Raw genomic sequence first — 17,793 nt, 5'->3', positions numbered from 1 at the left:
TATATGATGGTTTTTCTAATTTGGAATTAGTTAGGAAATCTTTCAGATTTTTAGTCCTTTTATAAGCAAGTGTGGGTTTGCTTTCGTGTAGCGATTTAACACTTGCTTTATATGATAAGTTTAATAAATCCCAATATTTATTGATAATCTTACCTATATTAGGCAAACTTGGATTATATTCAATAACAAAAGGAATGATATCTTCATTTCTATTTTTGATTTTATATTGTAAAGATTCAAGCTGTGTAAGAGAAGATACCTTTTGGAAAGCAGTATTAATGATGTCAATAGGGTAATTTCTATTTAAAAAATGCTGACCTAGCTCTGTCAAGGATGATTTAAAAACAGCATCATCCGAAATAATTCTTCTGTATCTTTTTGCTTGACTATATGGTATCCCATTTTTACATGATTTAGGATGGCATGAAGAATATTCAACATACTGATGAATATTCGTGTTTTTAACATGAACCATGGTAGTAATTTCATTATTTTCATTTTTCATGACATCAACGTCCAAGAATGAAACTTTAGTTTTAGAGACATTGAATGTAAATTTTATTTACTGAGTTGTATGTAGAAATAATGGGTCTACCTGGATATCCTAAAGGTAGTGACTTATCAACAGCTTTATGTATTTTTGGTAAAATATAAAACTGAGGTGTGCGTATTTTATTTGGGAAGATATCTAGTTCATCATATATAGAACAGTTGTGTACAGAGATTAAATTAATACATTGGCTTATTTTTTCTTTCGTTTCTTCAGAAGAAATATAGGAAAGTTTTGTGTAATATTCTTCATCATTTAATTGTCTTTCCACTTCTTTAATATAATCCTCCTTATTCATAATTACTATGGTGCTAGACTTATCCGCTTCTACGTGTTGGTGTTGTTTATTTTATAATTTATATATATATATATATATATATATATATATATATATATATATATATATATATATATATATATATATATATATATATACTGAATAGATTTATATAAATAATTAGTTAAATGTTTCTTAAAATATTTCTGCTTAAATAAATATGGAGAAGAGAATGGAGACTGGTTGTGTCAAGATTAAAACGAGAATAAATGTCTACACAAGGTACAATGGGTTTTCCATAATATCTACACAAGATACAGTGGGTTTTTTTATATGGTACGGTGTTTTTTCTTAAACAAAAAATAATATCTAGACAAGGTGCTGTGGGTTTTCTATAATATATAGGCACAGTACAGTGGTTTTCTATAATATATATATACACGGTACAGTGGGTTTTCTATAATATCTAGACCCTGTACTGTGGGTTTTCTATAATATCTAGACACGGTACAGTGGGTTTTCTATAATTATAGACAAGGTACTGTGGGTTTTCTATAATACATAGACATGGTACAGTGGGTTTTCCATAATATATAGGCACAGTACAGTGGTTTTCTATAATATCTAGACACGGTACAGTGGGTTTTCTATAATATCTAGACACGGTACAGTGGTTTTTTTTATAATTCTAGAGAAGGTACTGTGGGTTTTCTATAATAACTAGACATGGTACAGTGGGTTTTCCATAATATATGGGCACAGTACAGTGGCTTTCTATAATATCTAGACAAGGTACAGTGGGTTTTCTATAATATCTAGACAAGGTACAGTGGGTTTTCTATAATATCTAGACAAGGTACGCTAGTTTTGTATAATAACTAGATATGGTATAGTGGGTTTTCTATTGTATCTAGATATGGTATACTGGATTTTCCATAATATCTAGGCACATTACAGTGGCGTTCTATAATATCTAGACACGGTACAGTGGGTTTTATATAATATATAGACACGGTACAGTGTGTTTTTCATAGTAACTAGGCATGGTACAGTGGATTTTCTATAATATCTAGACAAGGTACGCTAGTTTTGTATAATAACTAGGTATGGTATAGTGGGTTTTCTATTGTATCTAGAAAATGTATAATGGATTTTACATAATATCGAAGCACGGTACAGTGGGCTTTCTATAATATCTAGGCAAACTGATGTTAACTACTTAATTACTTTGGAGACTCTTAATCTAACCAATTCATTAATGTTTGCATTTAGGTTTACATGTCAATATCAGTAGATCTTTGTTTTAACAATTTCATAAAGATTACTTCATCTACTACGCCTTGGTTCCACCCTGCCTCTATAAAACCCCAAAGAAATTAATCTTTTTAGATTAGTGATTTTATTCGTTCTTTCATTACCTCTTTTTCCATACTTGACAATTTATTTTCAATCTATTCTCTCCATATTTTGATATCTATCAAATTGATATTCGCTAAAATCTTATGTATACGAGCATCAGCACTTTTTTAAAAATACAAAACAAGTAGCTGCATCAGCTAATTTAAGATTACCACATAAATTTGTGATTACCTTTGACCATTTATTTAAGTATTAATTGTTTGACTTATTGGTGTACCTTTCTCTTGTCATTTTTTTTCTAATGTTTGAGGTAAGCGTAAGTTGCAAGGATTTCTTTAAAATATCGCCCCATCGTTCTCACGCTATTTTCTTTTCGTGAAAAACGTGTTGCATATTATATATTTCTTTCTTCAACTGTTATCCTCTGTTAATTTTACCCCAGTTTATGTACCTGTAATGACCATTAACACTGCAAAGAAACTCAATGCAGAAACAATTTTAGCGGACAAAGTAAAATGTACCATAAAAGGTTCTAGTATGTGCTCGTATGCTATTGCTCTTTAAATGTACAAAATGCAGGTTCTAAAACAAAATGCATCAAATTTTAATTGCAAGTCATGTTTTCAAACTTGCATTAAGTACTGAAATATAACAAAAATGCTTTCAGATTATGAAACAAGAAGTTGAAAAAAGTTAACTAAACTGGAAAACAATGCATCTGGCATGCCCTTGAACAGTATTGTCTAATTTATTTTCTAGTGAAGTGTGATCAATCATGTAATACAAATTTGTGTAGAAATTGTGCTTAAAGCACAAAGACACCAACACTTAAGCAACCAGCACACATTCAGTTATTCACCAATTTTTCAATAGTTTCACTGTCCCTATTTTTTCGCCCTACTTTGCAAAAATTCTGCCTCATGAAATTAATATTCATGAATGTAATCAAACATTCAGTTCAAATTGAGGCAAAACTAATTTAAATGAAAAACGAATCTGATACCATTGGATGTGATGTAATCATAGTTGCATTTTTTGAGATTATTGATTGGATGTTGTCACAATCTAGACGAGAACATCTGACATCGACTTAATAATTTTGGCAAGGATTTCTTATGTTCTTTTGATTTCATTTTAATTCATGTGCTCCAATTCTGTTTTTAGTTAAATGAATACTGCTGATCTCTTTTTATGTTCAGTTTGCAGTAGCTTTTGTTCAATTTCTGTTTGTATACTGCTGTTTTTTTCTTCTGTAAGTCTCAATTTTTTTCCAGGGACTTTTGTCCGTTCCTAGTTACTTAAATATCCGAAAATGGTTGAAGGTGGTGAAGGTTTTGAAACGTCCAGCTGCCAAAGGTGTTCCACGTGTTTATCTTGCTTGATTTTATAATGTGTAAGTATAACAATCAGTTAATCATTATTTCAATTCTCGAATTTTTGTAAATTGTCGTTTGTTTTTTCGCAGTTGATTTATATGTATTTAAGCAACTGAGCTTTCACGGTAGTAGTAAAGACGTCTTAAATACAGCTCCCTGTCGGCCATTAAAAATGGTATAAAAAAAGACGTCTTAAATACAGCTCCCTGTCGGCCATTAAAAATGGTATAAAACAATAGCAATGTGTTATGAATAGTGCATTTTTTTTCAGTAGGTACTTTTATTTCAGCAATTTGCAACGTTGATTCTCCTTTAAAATTTAGGCATGGTTTTAAGATTTGTGTAAAAATGTATCGCCCCTTTGGTTGTTCTAAAACAACTATTTCAATGAACGAGTCATCGTCTGTTGTTTTAATCGGTCTTGGTTCATAAATTATTATATCCACGTGTTTGTTAAATCGTTTCAACATGTCCTTGTAATGTTTACTTGATCTTGATGATATAGTGTAATTTCAATCGTATAAAATGTGTATATTTATTCACATGAAATGCGTAACATACTGTATTGTTTTGCTACGTATTCCGCCATTATCATCACTGAAAGGAATGTGACAACCGCATCTTACCTAAAACATTGGGATACATCTTTTTTTTTTTTTTTAAATCTGAATGTTTTCCAACACAACTAGCTTTGATAAAACAATTATCCAGTCCAAGTAGGCATTCTCTTTTGATATCGACATTTATTGCTTTCATGTTAAATCCATTAAATGTTTGTATTAAATCTCCCAGAACCTCCGAATTAATTACAGCGTAGCTTTGTGCCGTTAGTTATGCTTTGTAAAACAAAATTTATGTGTGTCGAATAAAATTCGTCGTACTCAAACCGGTTCAGTAGTTGTTTTTTTACTTGTGAAATAATATCCTCAGATTCATCATTGTTGCGTGTTCAGCATCTTCTTGACCTTTTAAACCTTGTTTATTAATGTTTTTATAGACCTGCACGAAATTGTAAAAAGGTCTGAGAGATTAGGTGATTTTTAACTCTGATTTTCTAAAAATGATAACAAAGTCTTGCTGACCTTTTAATACCCAATTTTTTTTTTCAATTTTGTTTTCTTGTATTCCTTGCACGAAATGTAAAAACTTAATTTAGAGAAAATAAAAAATGGCCCAGCTATCTCTGTCATTCTTTGCTACTACCAGTATGATGATGGCGGCGGGAAAAGAGAGAATGGATTGCTTGTTTGAAAATAAAGTAAGAACATACTTTGTCCTTGAAAAAGATAGATTTATGTGGGGACGGCTGGATTACTGTCTGCTTAGTCCCACCTCCTTCTGCCTTTTATTTGTATAGCTTCCTATAAAAAATAACAGCGTCATTCAAAATAGCTGTATGTTTTCAATTCAGTAGTCACACATTTTGGAAAACACCATTATGAATTCATATGCAAAGCATGCGGTGTGATTGATGACTTACGAATGTAGTAAAGAAAGAGTAAGCTAGTTAAATATAGTTCAACTCTGCGAAGTAACTTGGTTTTGAAAAATATACGGAGATACATCCGGAATTAAACCCCATTGTACTTGTCAACAATATAATGTTGGTTTACCATATGACACGGAACGTGCTTGATTACTACTAAGATATTCATTGCCGTGAGTTCAAGATGTCAAACCAAATCAGGACAGCGTTCGACATAGTACATGACGTTTTTATTGCACAGTGATAATAGTACATGATGTTTTTATTGCACAGTGATAAAGATGAGAACTTGCAGTGGTTTTTAAAGGTGCTCTTAGCCATAACATCTTATCAACACACCTAGAGCAACAAATATGTCACGTACGTACACAAGATATAAAAGTAGGACATGCATTAGAATTGACTACGTTTGTTTGATTAGAAAAAGGAGGACTTCTGAATCAAGACGTACAAGACTTGAGGTGAGAAGGCGTGTTCTAGATTTTTAACTGTTTTGTAAAGTAGCTGGACATACATACATACATACATACACACATACATACATACATACATACATGTGTCAGGCCATTACATACATGTGTCGATACCTATGGCCTGACGACCGCTACGTTGCTGCCAAGGGTTGATCCTCAATTTATTTACAGGTATTCAGGCAGCTTGTCGGACAGTCATATCTTATGTCCGTCACCTGTTCTGCAGCCATTTTATATCATATTAAAATTAAAATCGTCATAACTTTAGCTCTCGTCAACCATTTTTCATGAAAGCTTAAGAATGAACTAAAAAAAATCAATACTAATTCGCATAGAGTAAGTGCCCACATAAAATACTTGATTTTCAGTTACATGATATTCTTATGACTAGTACGTGGCTATGTATACTGTGGCGATTGGCCAATTCTATACATCTAATGTCCTGAATACGAAGACGATTAGCACGCAAACGTTTCCTTACGCGGTTGAAATGTTGTCATCAGTTTTTTTTATTTCTTCCGCAGTATCTTTGGTGGCAGATGGCTGACATATTTAGCGGTGGAATATGCACGGCAGCGTACGCAAAGTTTCGATTAAGCCATCCTGATTGGATTTTTGACTCCATATTTGAATACTGTAAAGGCGGTTCTTTCCAGTTGGCTGTCGACATCGGTTGTGGGAGTGGCCAAAGTTCCAATCAGCTGTGTTGTCATTTCCGATCTGTGGTTGGAATGGACATAAGCGAAGATCAGATAAAGGCGGCAAAATCCAAACACAGCAATATCTCGTTCCGAGTGGGGAAAGCGGAAGATCTTAGTTTCCTTGAAGACGAAACTGTGGATCTGGTAACAGTTGGTGCTTCTTTACACTGGTTCGATATACCAAAGTTTTTCATGGAAGCGAAGAGAGTTTTAAAGCCAGGGGGAGCTTTAGCTGTGTACTCGTATGTGTTGCCAAATGCTGACTGCCCGTTTGTGAAAACATTCTTCGATGAGGTAATCGTTTACGAAAACTCTTTGTCTTGAAACTGTTATATGTCATCAATCTTCTTTTTCTCTCTATGATTTGAAACAAACAAAACAAATGTTTACACAGAATTTATTGTGGGCTTCTGCAAAGAACATTTTAATATTTTGATAGAAAATAAAATGATGTCCTTGAATAGATGTAAGCAAAGGGGCTCGTATCGTTGTTCACCCCTCCCCCCCACCCCCGTTAAGAATCAACACTGATATTTCAGGCTGCACTTTGGGTATCGGTATAAAATTTGCTACCGATGTTTAACTGAGGCCTTAAAGTTTTTTGTATTTTTTTTTTTTTTTTTTTGTTTACACAAAGTTTGACTTACTACCGCACATTCAAGGAAAGCCAGACCATTTTCCAACGCTACCGGTCTATATGGTGACGATCGCGCCTGCTTAACATAGAACTACAACGGACTGAATGGAATACAGCCCCTTTATTGGTCGACTCAAAATTAGGTTGTCAGTAGATGCAGTACGTCATTTCGGTCGACCAATGAAAGGACAGTATTTCATTCAGCCCATTGCACTTGCATATTATGTGGGCGTGATCATGATTTTGTCGACTGGTAGCCGTGAAGAGAAAATATCATAAAAGAATTCAGGAACATAACATATACACATAGTATTAGCAATGTTTCTTTTTATCTATATATTGATAATGTATCAGCGTATTCGTTTACTTTTTACATGACATGTGTCTTTATAAAGGTAAATTGTCGTACATTGATTTTGAAAACCTTAAGCTTGAAAATTCAGTATCACTATCATAACATAATCCATTTGAAAAGAATCATGTATTGATTGCCAGCAGCTTCTTTGTTTGTTCCTATATTTAGTTCCATAACGACAAAACTACGTCTTTTAGCAAAAAGTAATATTTAGACCAGTGAAATGAGCGTTAGACGCTAATCGAGTCGCACGACTCTGAATATTCACAGAGCTGCATGCATAAGATTGTGAGGTATTGTACAGGTCCAGTGGGGGGAGGGGGCCTTCAAGGAAGCCATTTGTCCCGAGCCTCAGCCTCTAAGTGGCATCGTAAAGTGTTTTTTTTTTTTAAATAATGATTTATGAAAATGATAAATATACTTCGTTGTGTACTTACTGTCTTTTAAATCTTTATATTTTAAATTATAGATGCTTGTTTTGGCATTCCAAATTTCAATATAACCAGGGCCTTGGGGCCTCAAACTCACGATGTAGCCCGGGCCTCTCTCGACCTGTGAAGGGGCCTGCTCTTGTATTATTAAATTTTGTTGTTTGAGGTTAACGCCACTTCTCAGCGCAAGATAGGCTGTACTTGGTAGATAGTATAATTGGTGAGGAAGAACTCGGGAATACCCGATAAGAAACCCCGACCCAGTCGGTTTGTAACATAAAGATAAAACAGAATAGACACAAATTCCACATAAATAAAACATCTTTGACACAATTAAGTACAACCATACAAATGCACAATTTGCCATTGTACCCCTTGCCCAACCCCACCCCACATAATGGCTGACAATGAAGGTGCTGCTTAGTAACAGTATAATCAAACACCCTGTACATCTTTCATTTACATAGTTGTGACTAATACAACGAAAACGCCGTTGGGGACACAGCTGGAAATAACTGATTTGATGATACCTTTTTTTTTTTATTGCCAACGCATTTATTTATTAATTCCACCATCTCCACTGTTATCAGCCATTAAATGGTGCGTGCCAGACCTCGGGCGCGATGAATCATGGGACTCCTGGGTACTTGGACGACCATAATGTGCAGCAGCATTATGCATGAGCATGTAATGAACATCATACATACCGAAAGCTTAACGCCGAGAAAATTACTTTCGAACATAAAAAAATGTCGGAAAATCAAAGTAAATTTAAAAAAATTAAGTATAAATTCTATTTTAAAAAGTATAACAGCTGTACAGTCTTCACGGAGATACTACCATGCCCAGTTCGCGTATGCTTATTCTATTAAAGGTCTCGTAAAGTACAAATTAGATACGCAGCAGCAAGAAGATGGTGTCATCTGTATTTTCCTCTCCGCCAACATGTATTTTTGGAGACAGAAGGATTTGTCGATCATATATAGGAAGTTTATACTTGCAGAATATACAAGGAACTGATTAGCATCATGTACATGTGTTTGTTTAAAATTGATCAATGCATTATTGGTATTGATAACTTATATATACCGTATTACGGGCTACAACAGGTTTGAAGCCCGTAGGTTAAAACATTTGGTTTATGCAGGTGATATCCTTCATTATGCCTTACAAGAGTCTAATTTTGTCATTATATAATTTCTCAAAACGAATTAGTGGAAAATCTTGGAAATACATGTCAGCATTTTATTATCTATAAATATTTTGCTTGAAATTTTTTTAGCAAGCTAGAATGATTTTCTTCGCTATCAAAGATAAAGGTCTGAAAGGATAAAAACAGAGTCAATTACCTACTGGAATGAGTCAGATAGTAGTGCTGATTGGTTGAATGTAAGTGATGACGTCAGTGTGAAATTATCACGTGGGTTATTTACAAGAACAGTACAAATAAAGGAACGTATGGGCAATATCTTTCAGAATAGAAAGTTTGACATTAATAGTTACATTATTTTCAATGAAAAATTAAAAAATGTAAACAAACAAAACAACTTGACCACATTTTTTGTTTTCTTGGTTTAACGCCATTTGTTTGGCCATCAGAACCACCAGCTTGATATATATATAGCGTGTGTGTGTGAGAGTGAGAGAGAGAGACGATTAGTGTCGAAAGGGATATATTTAACGGTTTTAGAACCTTGCTCCAGATATAAAAGGTAACGATAACTGTCTGGATGAATAGATAGACGAACAAAAATGTTACAGATATTGAAAGTAAGGAATTCTTAATAGTAAAAGTCATATGTAGACCACATGCTTAAATTAGTATACATTTTCATTGAGAGAACTTGCATATCTAGACCACAGGCTTAAATTAGTATACATTTTCATTGAGAGAACTTGCATATCTAGACCACAAGCCTAAAATGAGTATACATTTTCACAGACATATCGTGCCCAAGTTTTACTCCAGCAACGAAAGTACGAATTATGTCAAATGGAAGAAAAAGTTTAAAATATCGAAATTAAAGAATTATCAATAGCAAAAGGTATATCTACATCTACACTAATATGTGTGCCAAATGTCACATATATGTTTTTTAATGGTTTTGTAATTTTACATCGGAAACGAAAATAGGATTAGCCGATTGATGGAAGAACCGACAAACGAACAAAATATTAACAATATAAAGACTAAAGAGTTGTGAAGAGCAATAAGCACGTCTGGACCAGTAGTTCAATATATGTATCAATAGTTAAATATATGTATAAATAGTTAAATATATGTATCATTAGTTAAATATATGTATCAATAGTTAAATAAATGTATCATGGTTTTTGTCAGGTTTTCTTTTTCATTTCAGTTTATTACTTACATGGACGCTCGGACTAAACAAGTCTGGGAGCATTTTAGAAATGTCGAATTTCCTTTCAACGATCTAAAACGGTATTCCATTATCAGAAATCTCTCTCTCTCTCTCTCTCTCTCTCCATGATATGATCCAGGAAAGAAAAACTTATTTGAAGGAGTTCTATCCGCCATGCATAACGCTATTTAACAAATAAAATGCAAAGAAAGGAAATCGATTTGTAGTGAAAAATAAAAATACCTATATACCTACAGCTAACATAATCCAGGTGTCGCTATGATCATGTACGCATTCTGAATTAAAAAAAAATTTAAAATTATTCAATGTTATTAAGTGTTAAAGACAATAGTTCAAAACTTTATCGATTTATAAGATATTCCAAAATTATATTCAAAAGATAAAAATTTATTACAATGTACGCTAGTTGAAATGTATTTGCTACACGAGATCGTACGTAGCTCCCAAACGATATGAGAAATTTCGTATGCGATTTATGGCTCGTTGCAAATAATCTGAAGTTGTCAGCTTTGGCTGGTAGAAGCTGGTACATAAACTTGAACATGCCTTTTATGCCGTGGAAAACTAATTGTTGCGAAACAAGCCTGACGAAGTATGTCAGATCATTGTGTCCGATTTTTACGATGCAGTTCCTAAAAGGGTTGTCGTTACTAGCATTCGAAACCCTTGTTAATTTTGTTGAGTTATCTCTTTATTTAAAAGTGTTACATGCAATAAAATATATTAAAATTATTTGGAACAAAACTCAGTTAATTTAATTCGATTTTTAATAGGCTGGAATATGTACACACAACTGAATCCAGTGTTGACAGTTTTCTTGGATTTTTGCCAAGTCTTTCAGCCTGGCGGACCTTTATAGACCAGAACCCTGATGCTGGAACTAACTTACAGAGAAAGTAAGTACAATGAGTGGAAAATAGATAAATTTGATAGGTGTGAAGAACAACTAACGTTTATACTAGCCTGTAAGCCGAATCTAACTGCAAACGATTTAGTCCCTAATCTGCTGTCGCATGATGCGCAGGCAGATCAGGGTCAGTATCGTTTGTTCTGCTCATTATTCCAATACACCTATAGACCCAGATCTATTGGTGCATTATCCGACGGAAGATCTGGGTCTTTTTTTATTGTAGTTGGACTTATAAGAGAGTATATACTGCATTGCATATTAAAGAAGCATATCCCCATGCTTAAACAACAGTATCCACCCCTAACGTCCCGTCATTAATAGACCAGGCTTTGATTTTAAAAGAAACGTCGTACGGTAATCGGTTTCTCCTGTAGCTGCAATATTCTTTGATTGGTTTTTAAGAGATATAATTTCGTAGCCAAAATCAGCCATAATCCAATCTTGTCCTTTAATGTAGTAAAAACGCATTTGATTGGTTCTCATTGGCCAAGAACTAAACTCAGTGAACAAAAGAGTAAAAATTTTAAAACAAAATCTAGCCAGTCTTATGGGATCCATAACGGTTCCATTTTATGGGAGAGGCAGCTAAGTAGATATAAACTACCGATCCCCTGAGGATGATCTGGATCAAGGAAATTTTTAGGTATTGGTGTGACGTCATCATGTTACACACCCATACTCACTGAGAAAACTGGAGTAACATACCGAGCCATATGGTATGATGACATGAGGTGATGTAAGGTCGCCTACGTACGGAAGATGTGTGGTTTCAGTGATTTTTAATCGAAGTCTATATAGATTTAAGGCAATGGTCACTACGTACTATCTATGTGATATACATCTTTTACTTTAAAGCCGTCAATATTGTGGTCGTAATCTTTAGCTGCATAACAAATCTTGGCGGTATGTGGATCCATTTTATTTTATCCGATTTGAGACCTTTTTTGTTTTTGTTTTTAGTAAACCAGATGAGACCGCTTTTACTTAGCATTCAGTCATCCTCTTGGTAGTATCTTACTGGCTTGGTGTTTAGAGGTCATATACCTACGCAAGGGGGGCCCCGAGTGGCCGAGTGGTCTAAAGCGCTCTTCGTTACGGATCACTGCCATCTCACCTCTGTCTGCGGCGGTTCGAGTCTAAGATTCAACCAATGTGGGTATGTGAGAAAGCTTGCCAGTAGCTTCTCGTGGGTCGGTGGTTCTTTCCAGGGTTTTCTCTGGTTCTTCCTCCACCATTAATACTGGCCGCCATGTATAGCCTATCATGTGCTGCAAAATGGCGTTAAACCCCACAACAACAACAACAACCTACGCAAGGCCATATTGATAAAATAATCCGTTGTTAATGACTACCAGCAATCTGATTTGCCTAGCTTATTAAACAGGCTAGATGGGATGGCTTTTCACACGAAGTTTCCGTTCCCATAAGTGTGTGTGTGTGTGTGTGTGTGTGTGTGTGTGTGTGTGTGTATTTTAACGTAGCTTTAACAATCTGAGTCAGAATGCTACGATGTATGCAGCGTAGCAGTTTATAGTGATGTCGAGCACTGGGACATCATGTCAAACATAGTCACATTATCCTGACAACCAGTCATAACACTAACCTCTTAATACTGAGTGCCAAGCGAGGCAGCTGCTAGTAACATTTTATATAAGCCATTGGTATGACTCGGCCAGGGTTTGAACCCACGACCTTCCGCATATGAGTTGATGTTCTAACCACTAAGGTCACCGGAGCGGATTATATGTGTAATTTGCGTCAAAACGTTATTTGATCAACGGGTGTGCAAACTGATATAAAGAAATCATTAGCAGATGTAATATTAGGTCATATTTAATTGGAAGTTCTTAAATGGCCTCTTAAATTAAAGAAAAACATTTTATAAAATAAATGTTATAAATTTTCAATTAAGAGGTAATACTATTTTAGCTTCATAGTCTTTCAAGTTATTCAGGAGTCAAAGACTTTAAAATGTCACGATGTCTTAGTAATTATAGATCACCTTTTTAACTAGAAATAATGAACGGATCACGTTCATTAGTTCATGAATACTATATGTCATGCTAGTTGTAAGAGATTTCACTGTGTACTTATCCTTTTACTTACAGCTTATTTAAGCGGTTCTGATGAAATTAGATTTTACGCATATCTTCCATTAATATGTTGGTGTAAATTTAAAACATGTACTATCTGGTGAAGAGTTGTGTAAATCTATATGTTGACGTCAGTAATATTTTGACGTCATGACATTAACATGTTGACGTCATGAATATTTTGACGTCATTCAACTATAAACGATGCAATAAATTGTCTCTTTTATGTTTTTATTTAATCTTTTATGCATAAATTTTATCTTTTATGTTTAACAATCAAAAGTATTTCTATAATGATTTAGTAAATCTTCACTAATACCGTACTATTTCAAGCTTGATCCAATATTCAAATGTATTTACGTTAATTGTTTTCCACTATACGCATGTAAAAAGTAAAGAATAGTGTAGTTGTAATTCAGGTCAGGTCATAACGACAGTTCATTATCAAGTTGTGCTCTTGCCATCAGTTTTGACTCTATGGAAAACACCTGGGGCGTATTAATCTATTAATGAACTCGGTATTTTAAGTGATATATGTATTTACATTCTTACACTACACGAGTTATCTCTAGCATTCGGTATTTTCTGTAAAAGAAAATAATAGATAATAAAACAATGCAGATTCCTTTTAAATACCCCTTAGTCTTATATCATGTCACCTCGTCCTTTAATCCCACCACATCCTGTCACCTTGCCCCTTAATCCCACTCTATCCTGTCAGCCCAGCCCTTAATCTTATCATATCCTGTCAGCTCATCCCTTAATCCCACCCTATCCGGGCACCTCGCCCCTTATTCTTACCATATCCTGTCACCACGCCCCTTATCCGCAACATATCCTTTACACGTGAATAGTCACATTCAGACAGATGATGTGAAGAAATAAAGGCCGTCGTTAGTGCATTGCATGGATTTGAAAATGTGTTTGCCACAGTCAATAAATAGAAATAGAACGCTTTTATTATATGCTTAAGTGTGAAATGTAGAAACGTAATGACAAAATAATTTACAGATTTATAACATTCTTATATTTTCACGTGAAAAAAAAAATCCTCTATGTTATATGTTCATTTTTTTTTAACCGCTAACTTTACTTTGTCAGAATCGTGCAATATTTTTAGGTACTACACGGCTTCAACACTGCACGACCCTTGTGTCTAACAATATATCGTGTATTAGGAACTACTATGTAAACAAACGATGTACAGTCATATTGTAGACGCTTTTGATTGATTAGATTTGCTTGTGAATGAACTAAACAAGCTGTTTCGTTCATTTGAGAGTAAAAATGATAAAGTTAACGATGTGGATGAGTTCAGTGAGTCACAAACGAAACTATGAAACAAGCAAACGAATGAACCTGATATTCGCAATGTAAGCAAAAAACGTGAGAGACCCAGTAATTGAAAATGCCATTGTGAACATTTAGACAAGTATTTAGAAGATATATTTGTAACTGTTCACTTATAAAATGGTTCCAGCTATGATCAGTGCTCACTAGGTTTTAAAAAAAAAAACATATAAAAGCATATTTCGGCCAAGGGCTATCGCATTTGTATCACAGACGTCCCATTTTACAGGTCAGTCAAAGCACTAAATTCGAGACAAAAATACAACTGAAAGTTTTGGTAGGAAATATAGAGCATCAGAGCCTATAAGCCATGACAACTAAAATATATTATTTTCACTGACTAAATGGACTATACCTATCCTGTTACCACGCTGGCTAAATGGACTGTCATTCAACAGCTGCTTTGCAATTTCCCCGCTTAACTATTTTTGATACAATATTAGGTTAGCATGTCAAAGTTGGGGTCCCTCCATCAGAGAGTATGCAAGTGACAGTGCCAGGGCCGACAAGAAGGGGGAGGGAGACCGGGGACATATCCCCGGGGCCCGGGCCGAACAGCATTCGGCCCCAGAGGTTTTTGTCGTTTTTGCCTGAAATGTGAGTAGGAAAGACATTTGGGGCGGGGGGGGGGGGGGCTATTTCTGAATACATCGTAATACATCGGCTTTCAACAGATTTTCCATGAGACTAATGCCTAGTTGTATTGGAAACATAATTTTACATTGGTTATTTTGCTTGCGCATGAGCAGAAGGGTAAAAGTTGGAGTTCTTTTTGTTTTTCTTTTCTTTTTTTCTTAATGGACCCATCATTTTCGCATGGAGACCGCAATTTATTCCAAATGCCCACCTTATCCTCGTTTTTGCAAAGGTTCACCTGTCTGTGTGCAGTTAAGACCGGTATGCCTTAGATCTGAGGCCAAAAGATCTAAAATCCAGACACAAAATCGCATTCCGATCTCGAGCGAATTTTGGGTGAAAAAAAAACCGGGTCCAAAAAATGAGGTTTTTCTCTCTGTATTTTGTAGTGCAACTAGAACTTCCAGATTAGTTGATATCACTTTAGAGCTATATCTGTCTGCTTTTTTTTAATACCACCCACGTTGGTGTATCTTAAATGACCTTGATGCTGCAGAGCTTGGAAGTAGGGTACAGCCTCATCACGCCTACAGACGGGATCGGGGCCGAATCGGTTAAAGAAAATTTTTGTTTGAACAAGTCCTAGGAGAGGCCTGGGTGTTTTTTACCCCAGGGCCCGTAATTGCTCTCTACGGCCCTGTACAGGGCATCAACATTTGTCTTATTTAGCTGATAATAAGAATGGTAATAAATATATATTTAGGGTCCCCGAGTGGCCGAGTGGTCTAAAGCGCTCTCTGTTACGGATCACTACCATCTCACCTATGTCTGCATGTGTTCGAGTCTAGGATTCGGCCAATGTGGGTATGTGAGAAAGCTTGCCAGTAGCTTCTCGTGGGTCGGTGGTTCTTCCCGGGGTTTTGCCGGGTTCTTCCTCCACCATTAATACTGGCCGCCATATATAGCCTATCGTTTGCTGAAACATAGTGTTAAACCCTACAAAAACAACAACAGCAACAACAACAACAGCAACAACAACAAAGATATAGTTATGTATCTTGAAATTCCTCAATATGTGCTTTCTTTGTTCTGCAAATCCGAATGACATAACCTGATACGCACCGAAATGGTACTGTAATTTCCCACTGAAATCATAGTCTTCTTACTCCACTGAATTGATCCCATAAATACAGTACGTCATAAGCAGAAAATCGGAATTGAGTTGGATCGGGAGAAAAACGAAATCCATCCATTCCAGAAACAAATGGATTTTTTCTCAATGCGCATTCATTTAAAATATAGCTCTAAATTTCAAATCAAGTGGACCAAAAACGAGAATTTTTCAACTAATATTGAGCGCGCGACGAAATTCAAAGGTCGCTGGGCGGTGTTATGTGCATTGATATTGTTTCTGAGTATTGATAAATCTACTGTTGGGTATTTATTTTATACACAGCTTAAATTCAATTACTTTGTTCCTGGTAGTGTATTTCTTTATTATTAAGCGTTAGGTTGGAAAACAAAATAAGTATATAAAAAAAGGTACTGCATTTGTATGGGAAAATATGAACTCGATTATTTTTCTTCGGAATAATACTTCTCTCACATGGTCGTGTAGTATTACTCAGAAAAACGCGTTCATATTTTCTCATACAAATGCAGTAACCAATGAATATTTTCAAATGTGAAAATACAAGATTTTACCTCAGACAATGAGACGCTTGATTGGTTGTGTCTACATACGTTAAACCTGCAACAACAAAACAGTATTTTTGAGTCAGAACAAATAAACAGAAACTGCAGGTATGGAAATTAAGTTTTGTTGTAGACATTTGACTCGACGCAGTTTGCATCTCTGTGAAGTTATTTCCCTTTACTTCCGCGACAACATCTGTAAGCCCGCTGAGATGTATTGCAGAATCGGACTTACAATGTGGTCAGACATTATCAAGTAGTTTCAAAATGTCGAAAATGTAATTTACTGCGTCAGTTTAGGTTATCTTATCGTTCTCTCTAGTCACTGATATTTATATGATCAGCCTATGAAAGCAAAGTGAATTTAAGATAGCAGGAACTGGACCGTGTGCTGAAGAGTGAGTTTAATCATCCAGGCTTCGACACTGATTATGTTGAGTATAGAATAAAATGAACATTTTCTTTTCCTGCATAAATACTCCACTCGTTAAAATATCACGATTTTTTTTAACCACACGATGAAATATATCCGGTATTTACGTAGAAAAAATCCTCTATTTTACCCTGAGTATCAGGAAAAAATGCGACTCAAAACTACTTACATTAAAATAGTTATTCACATAAACACGCACAGGTATGATCGACAAAAGTATAAAAAGGTATGTCTTTAAAACCATTCTACTTTAAAAATTGGTGTATATTTATTAAGTGGTGAGTTGATTAGGTCGATGACTAATGTATATTGTAGAAAAAAATAATGTATTGTGTTTAAAATCTTTCATTTTATCATTTCACAAAATAATAATAGCTAGAGATTACTTGTAAAGCATGTAAATAAATATTATAAAACTTAAAATACCACACACAACATGGGATGGGCGAATCTGGCCCAAGTGTGAGACACTAATTCAAAAATGATGACAGGAGCACCTGGCCCAGGTGTGAGACGCTAATTTAAAACTGATGACAGGAGTACAGCTTGATAATGAATTGTCGTTATGACCTGACCTGATTTGTGACGACACAATAATTCAGTCTTTATCTACATATAGTGTAAGACATTAAACGCGAACAAATTTGTATATTCTGTCAAGCCATCAAGGTTACACAATTACTGAAGATTTACTAAGACATGATAAA

At 34.9% G+C, this 17,793-nt stretch overlaps 1 protein-coding gene across 3 annotated transcripts in view; it reads left to right on the top strand.

The window, feature by feature from the left end:
• LOC149790754 (putative methyltransferase DDB_G0268948) overlaps nucleotides 1-17,793 on the top strand; it is a 39,710-nt gene that overhangs the window by 16,310 nt on the left and 5,607 nt on the right. For 2 of the 3 annotated variants that reach the window (XM_089972819.1, XM_089972820.1), the window contains exons 2-5: nucleotides 3,461-3,579; nucleotides 6,046-6,516; nucleotides 10,006-10,088; nucleotides 10,803-10,925. In XM_089972819.1, the coding sequence (XP_089828945.1) occupies nucleotides 6,061-6,516; nucleotides 10,006-10,088; nucleotides 10,803-10,925 (662 nt within the window). In that variant the 5' untranslated portion in view covers nucleotides 3,461-3,579; nucleotides 6,046-6,060. Of the gene's footprint in view, nucleotides 1-3,460; nucleotides 3,580-5,294; nucleotides 5,510-6,045; nucleotides 6,517-10,005; nucleotides 10,089-10,802; nucleotides 10,926-17,793 lie in introns of those variants that run through there. The other variant, XM_089972818.1, reaches the window with a different exon arrangement.

The sequence above is a fragment of the Sinohyriopsis cumingii genome, chromosome 10 (assembly GCF_028554795.1).
Source record: "Sinohyriopsis cumingii isolate HCF-2022 chromosome 10, ASM2855479v2, whole genome shotgun sequence".
In the NCBI taxonomy this organism is placed as follows: Eukaryota; Metazoa; Mollusca; class Bivalvia; order Unionida; family Unionidae; genus Sinohyriopsis; species Sinohyriopsis cumingii.
This window is presented reverse-complemented; position numbering and strand designations above follow the sequence as displayed.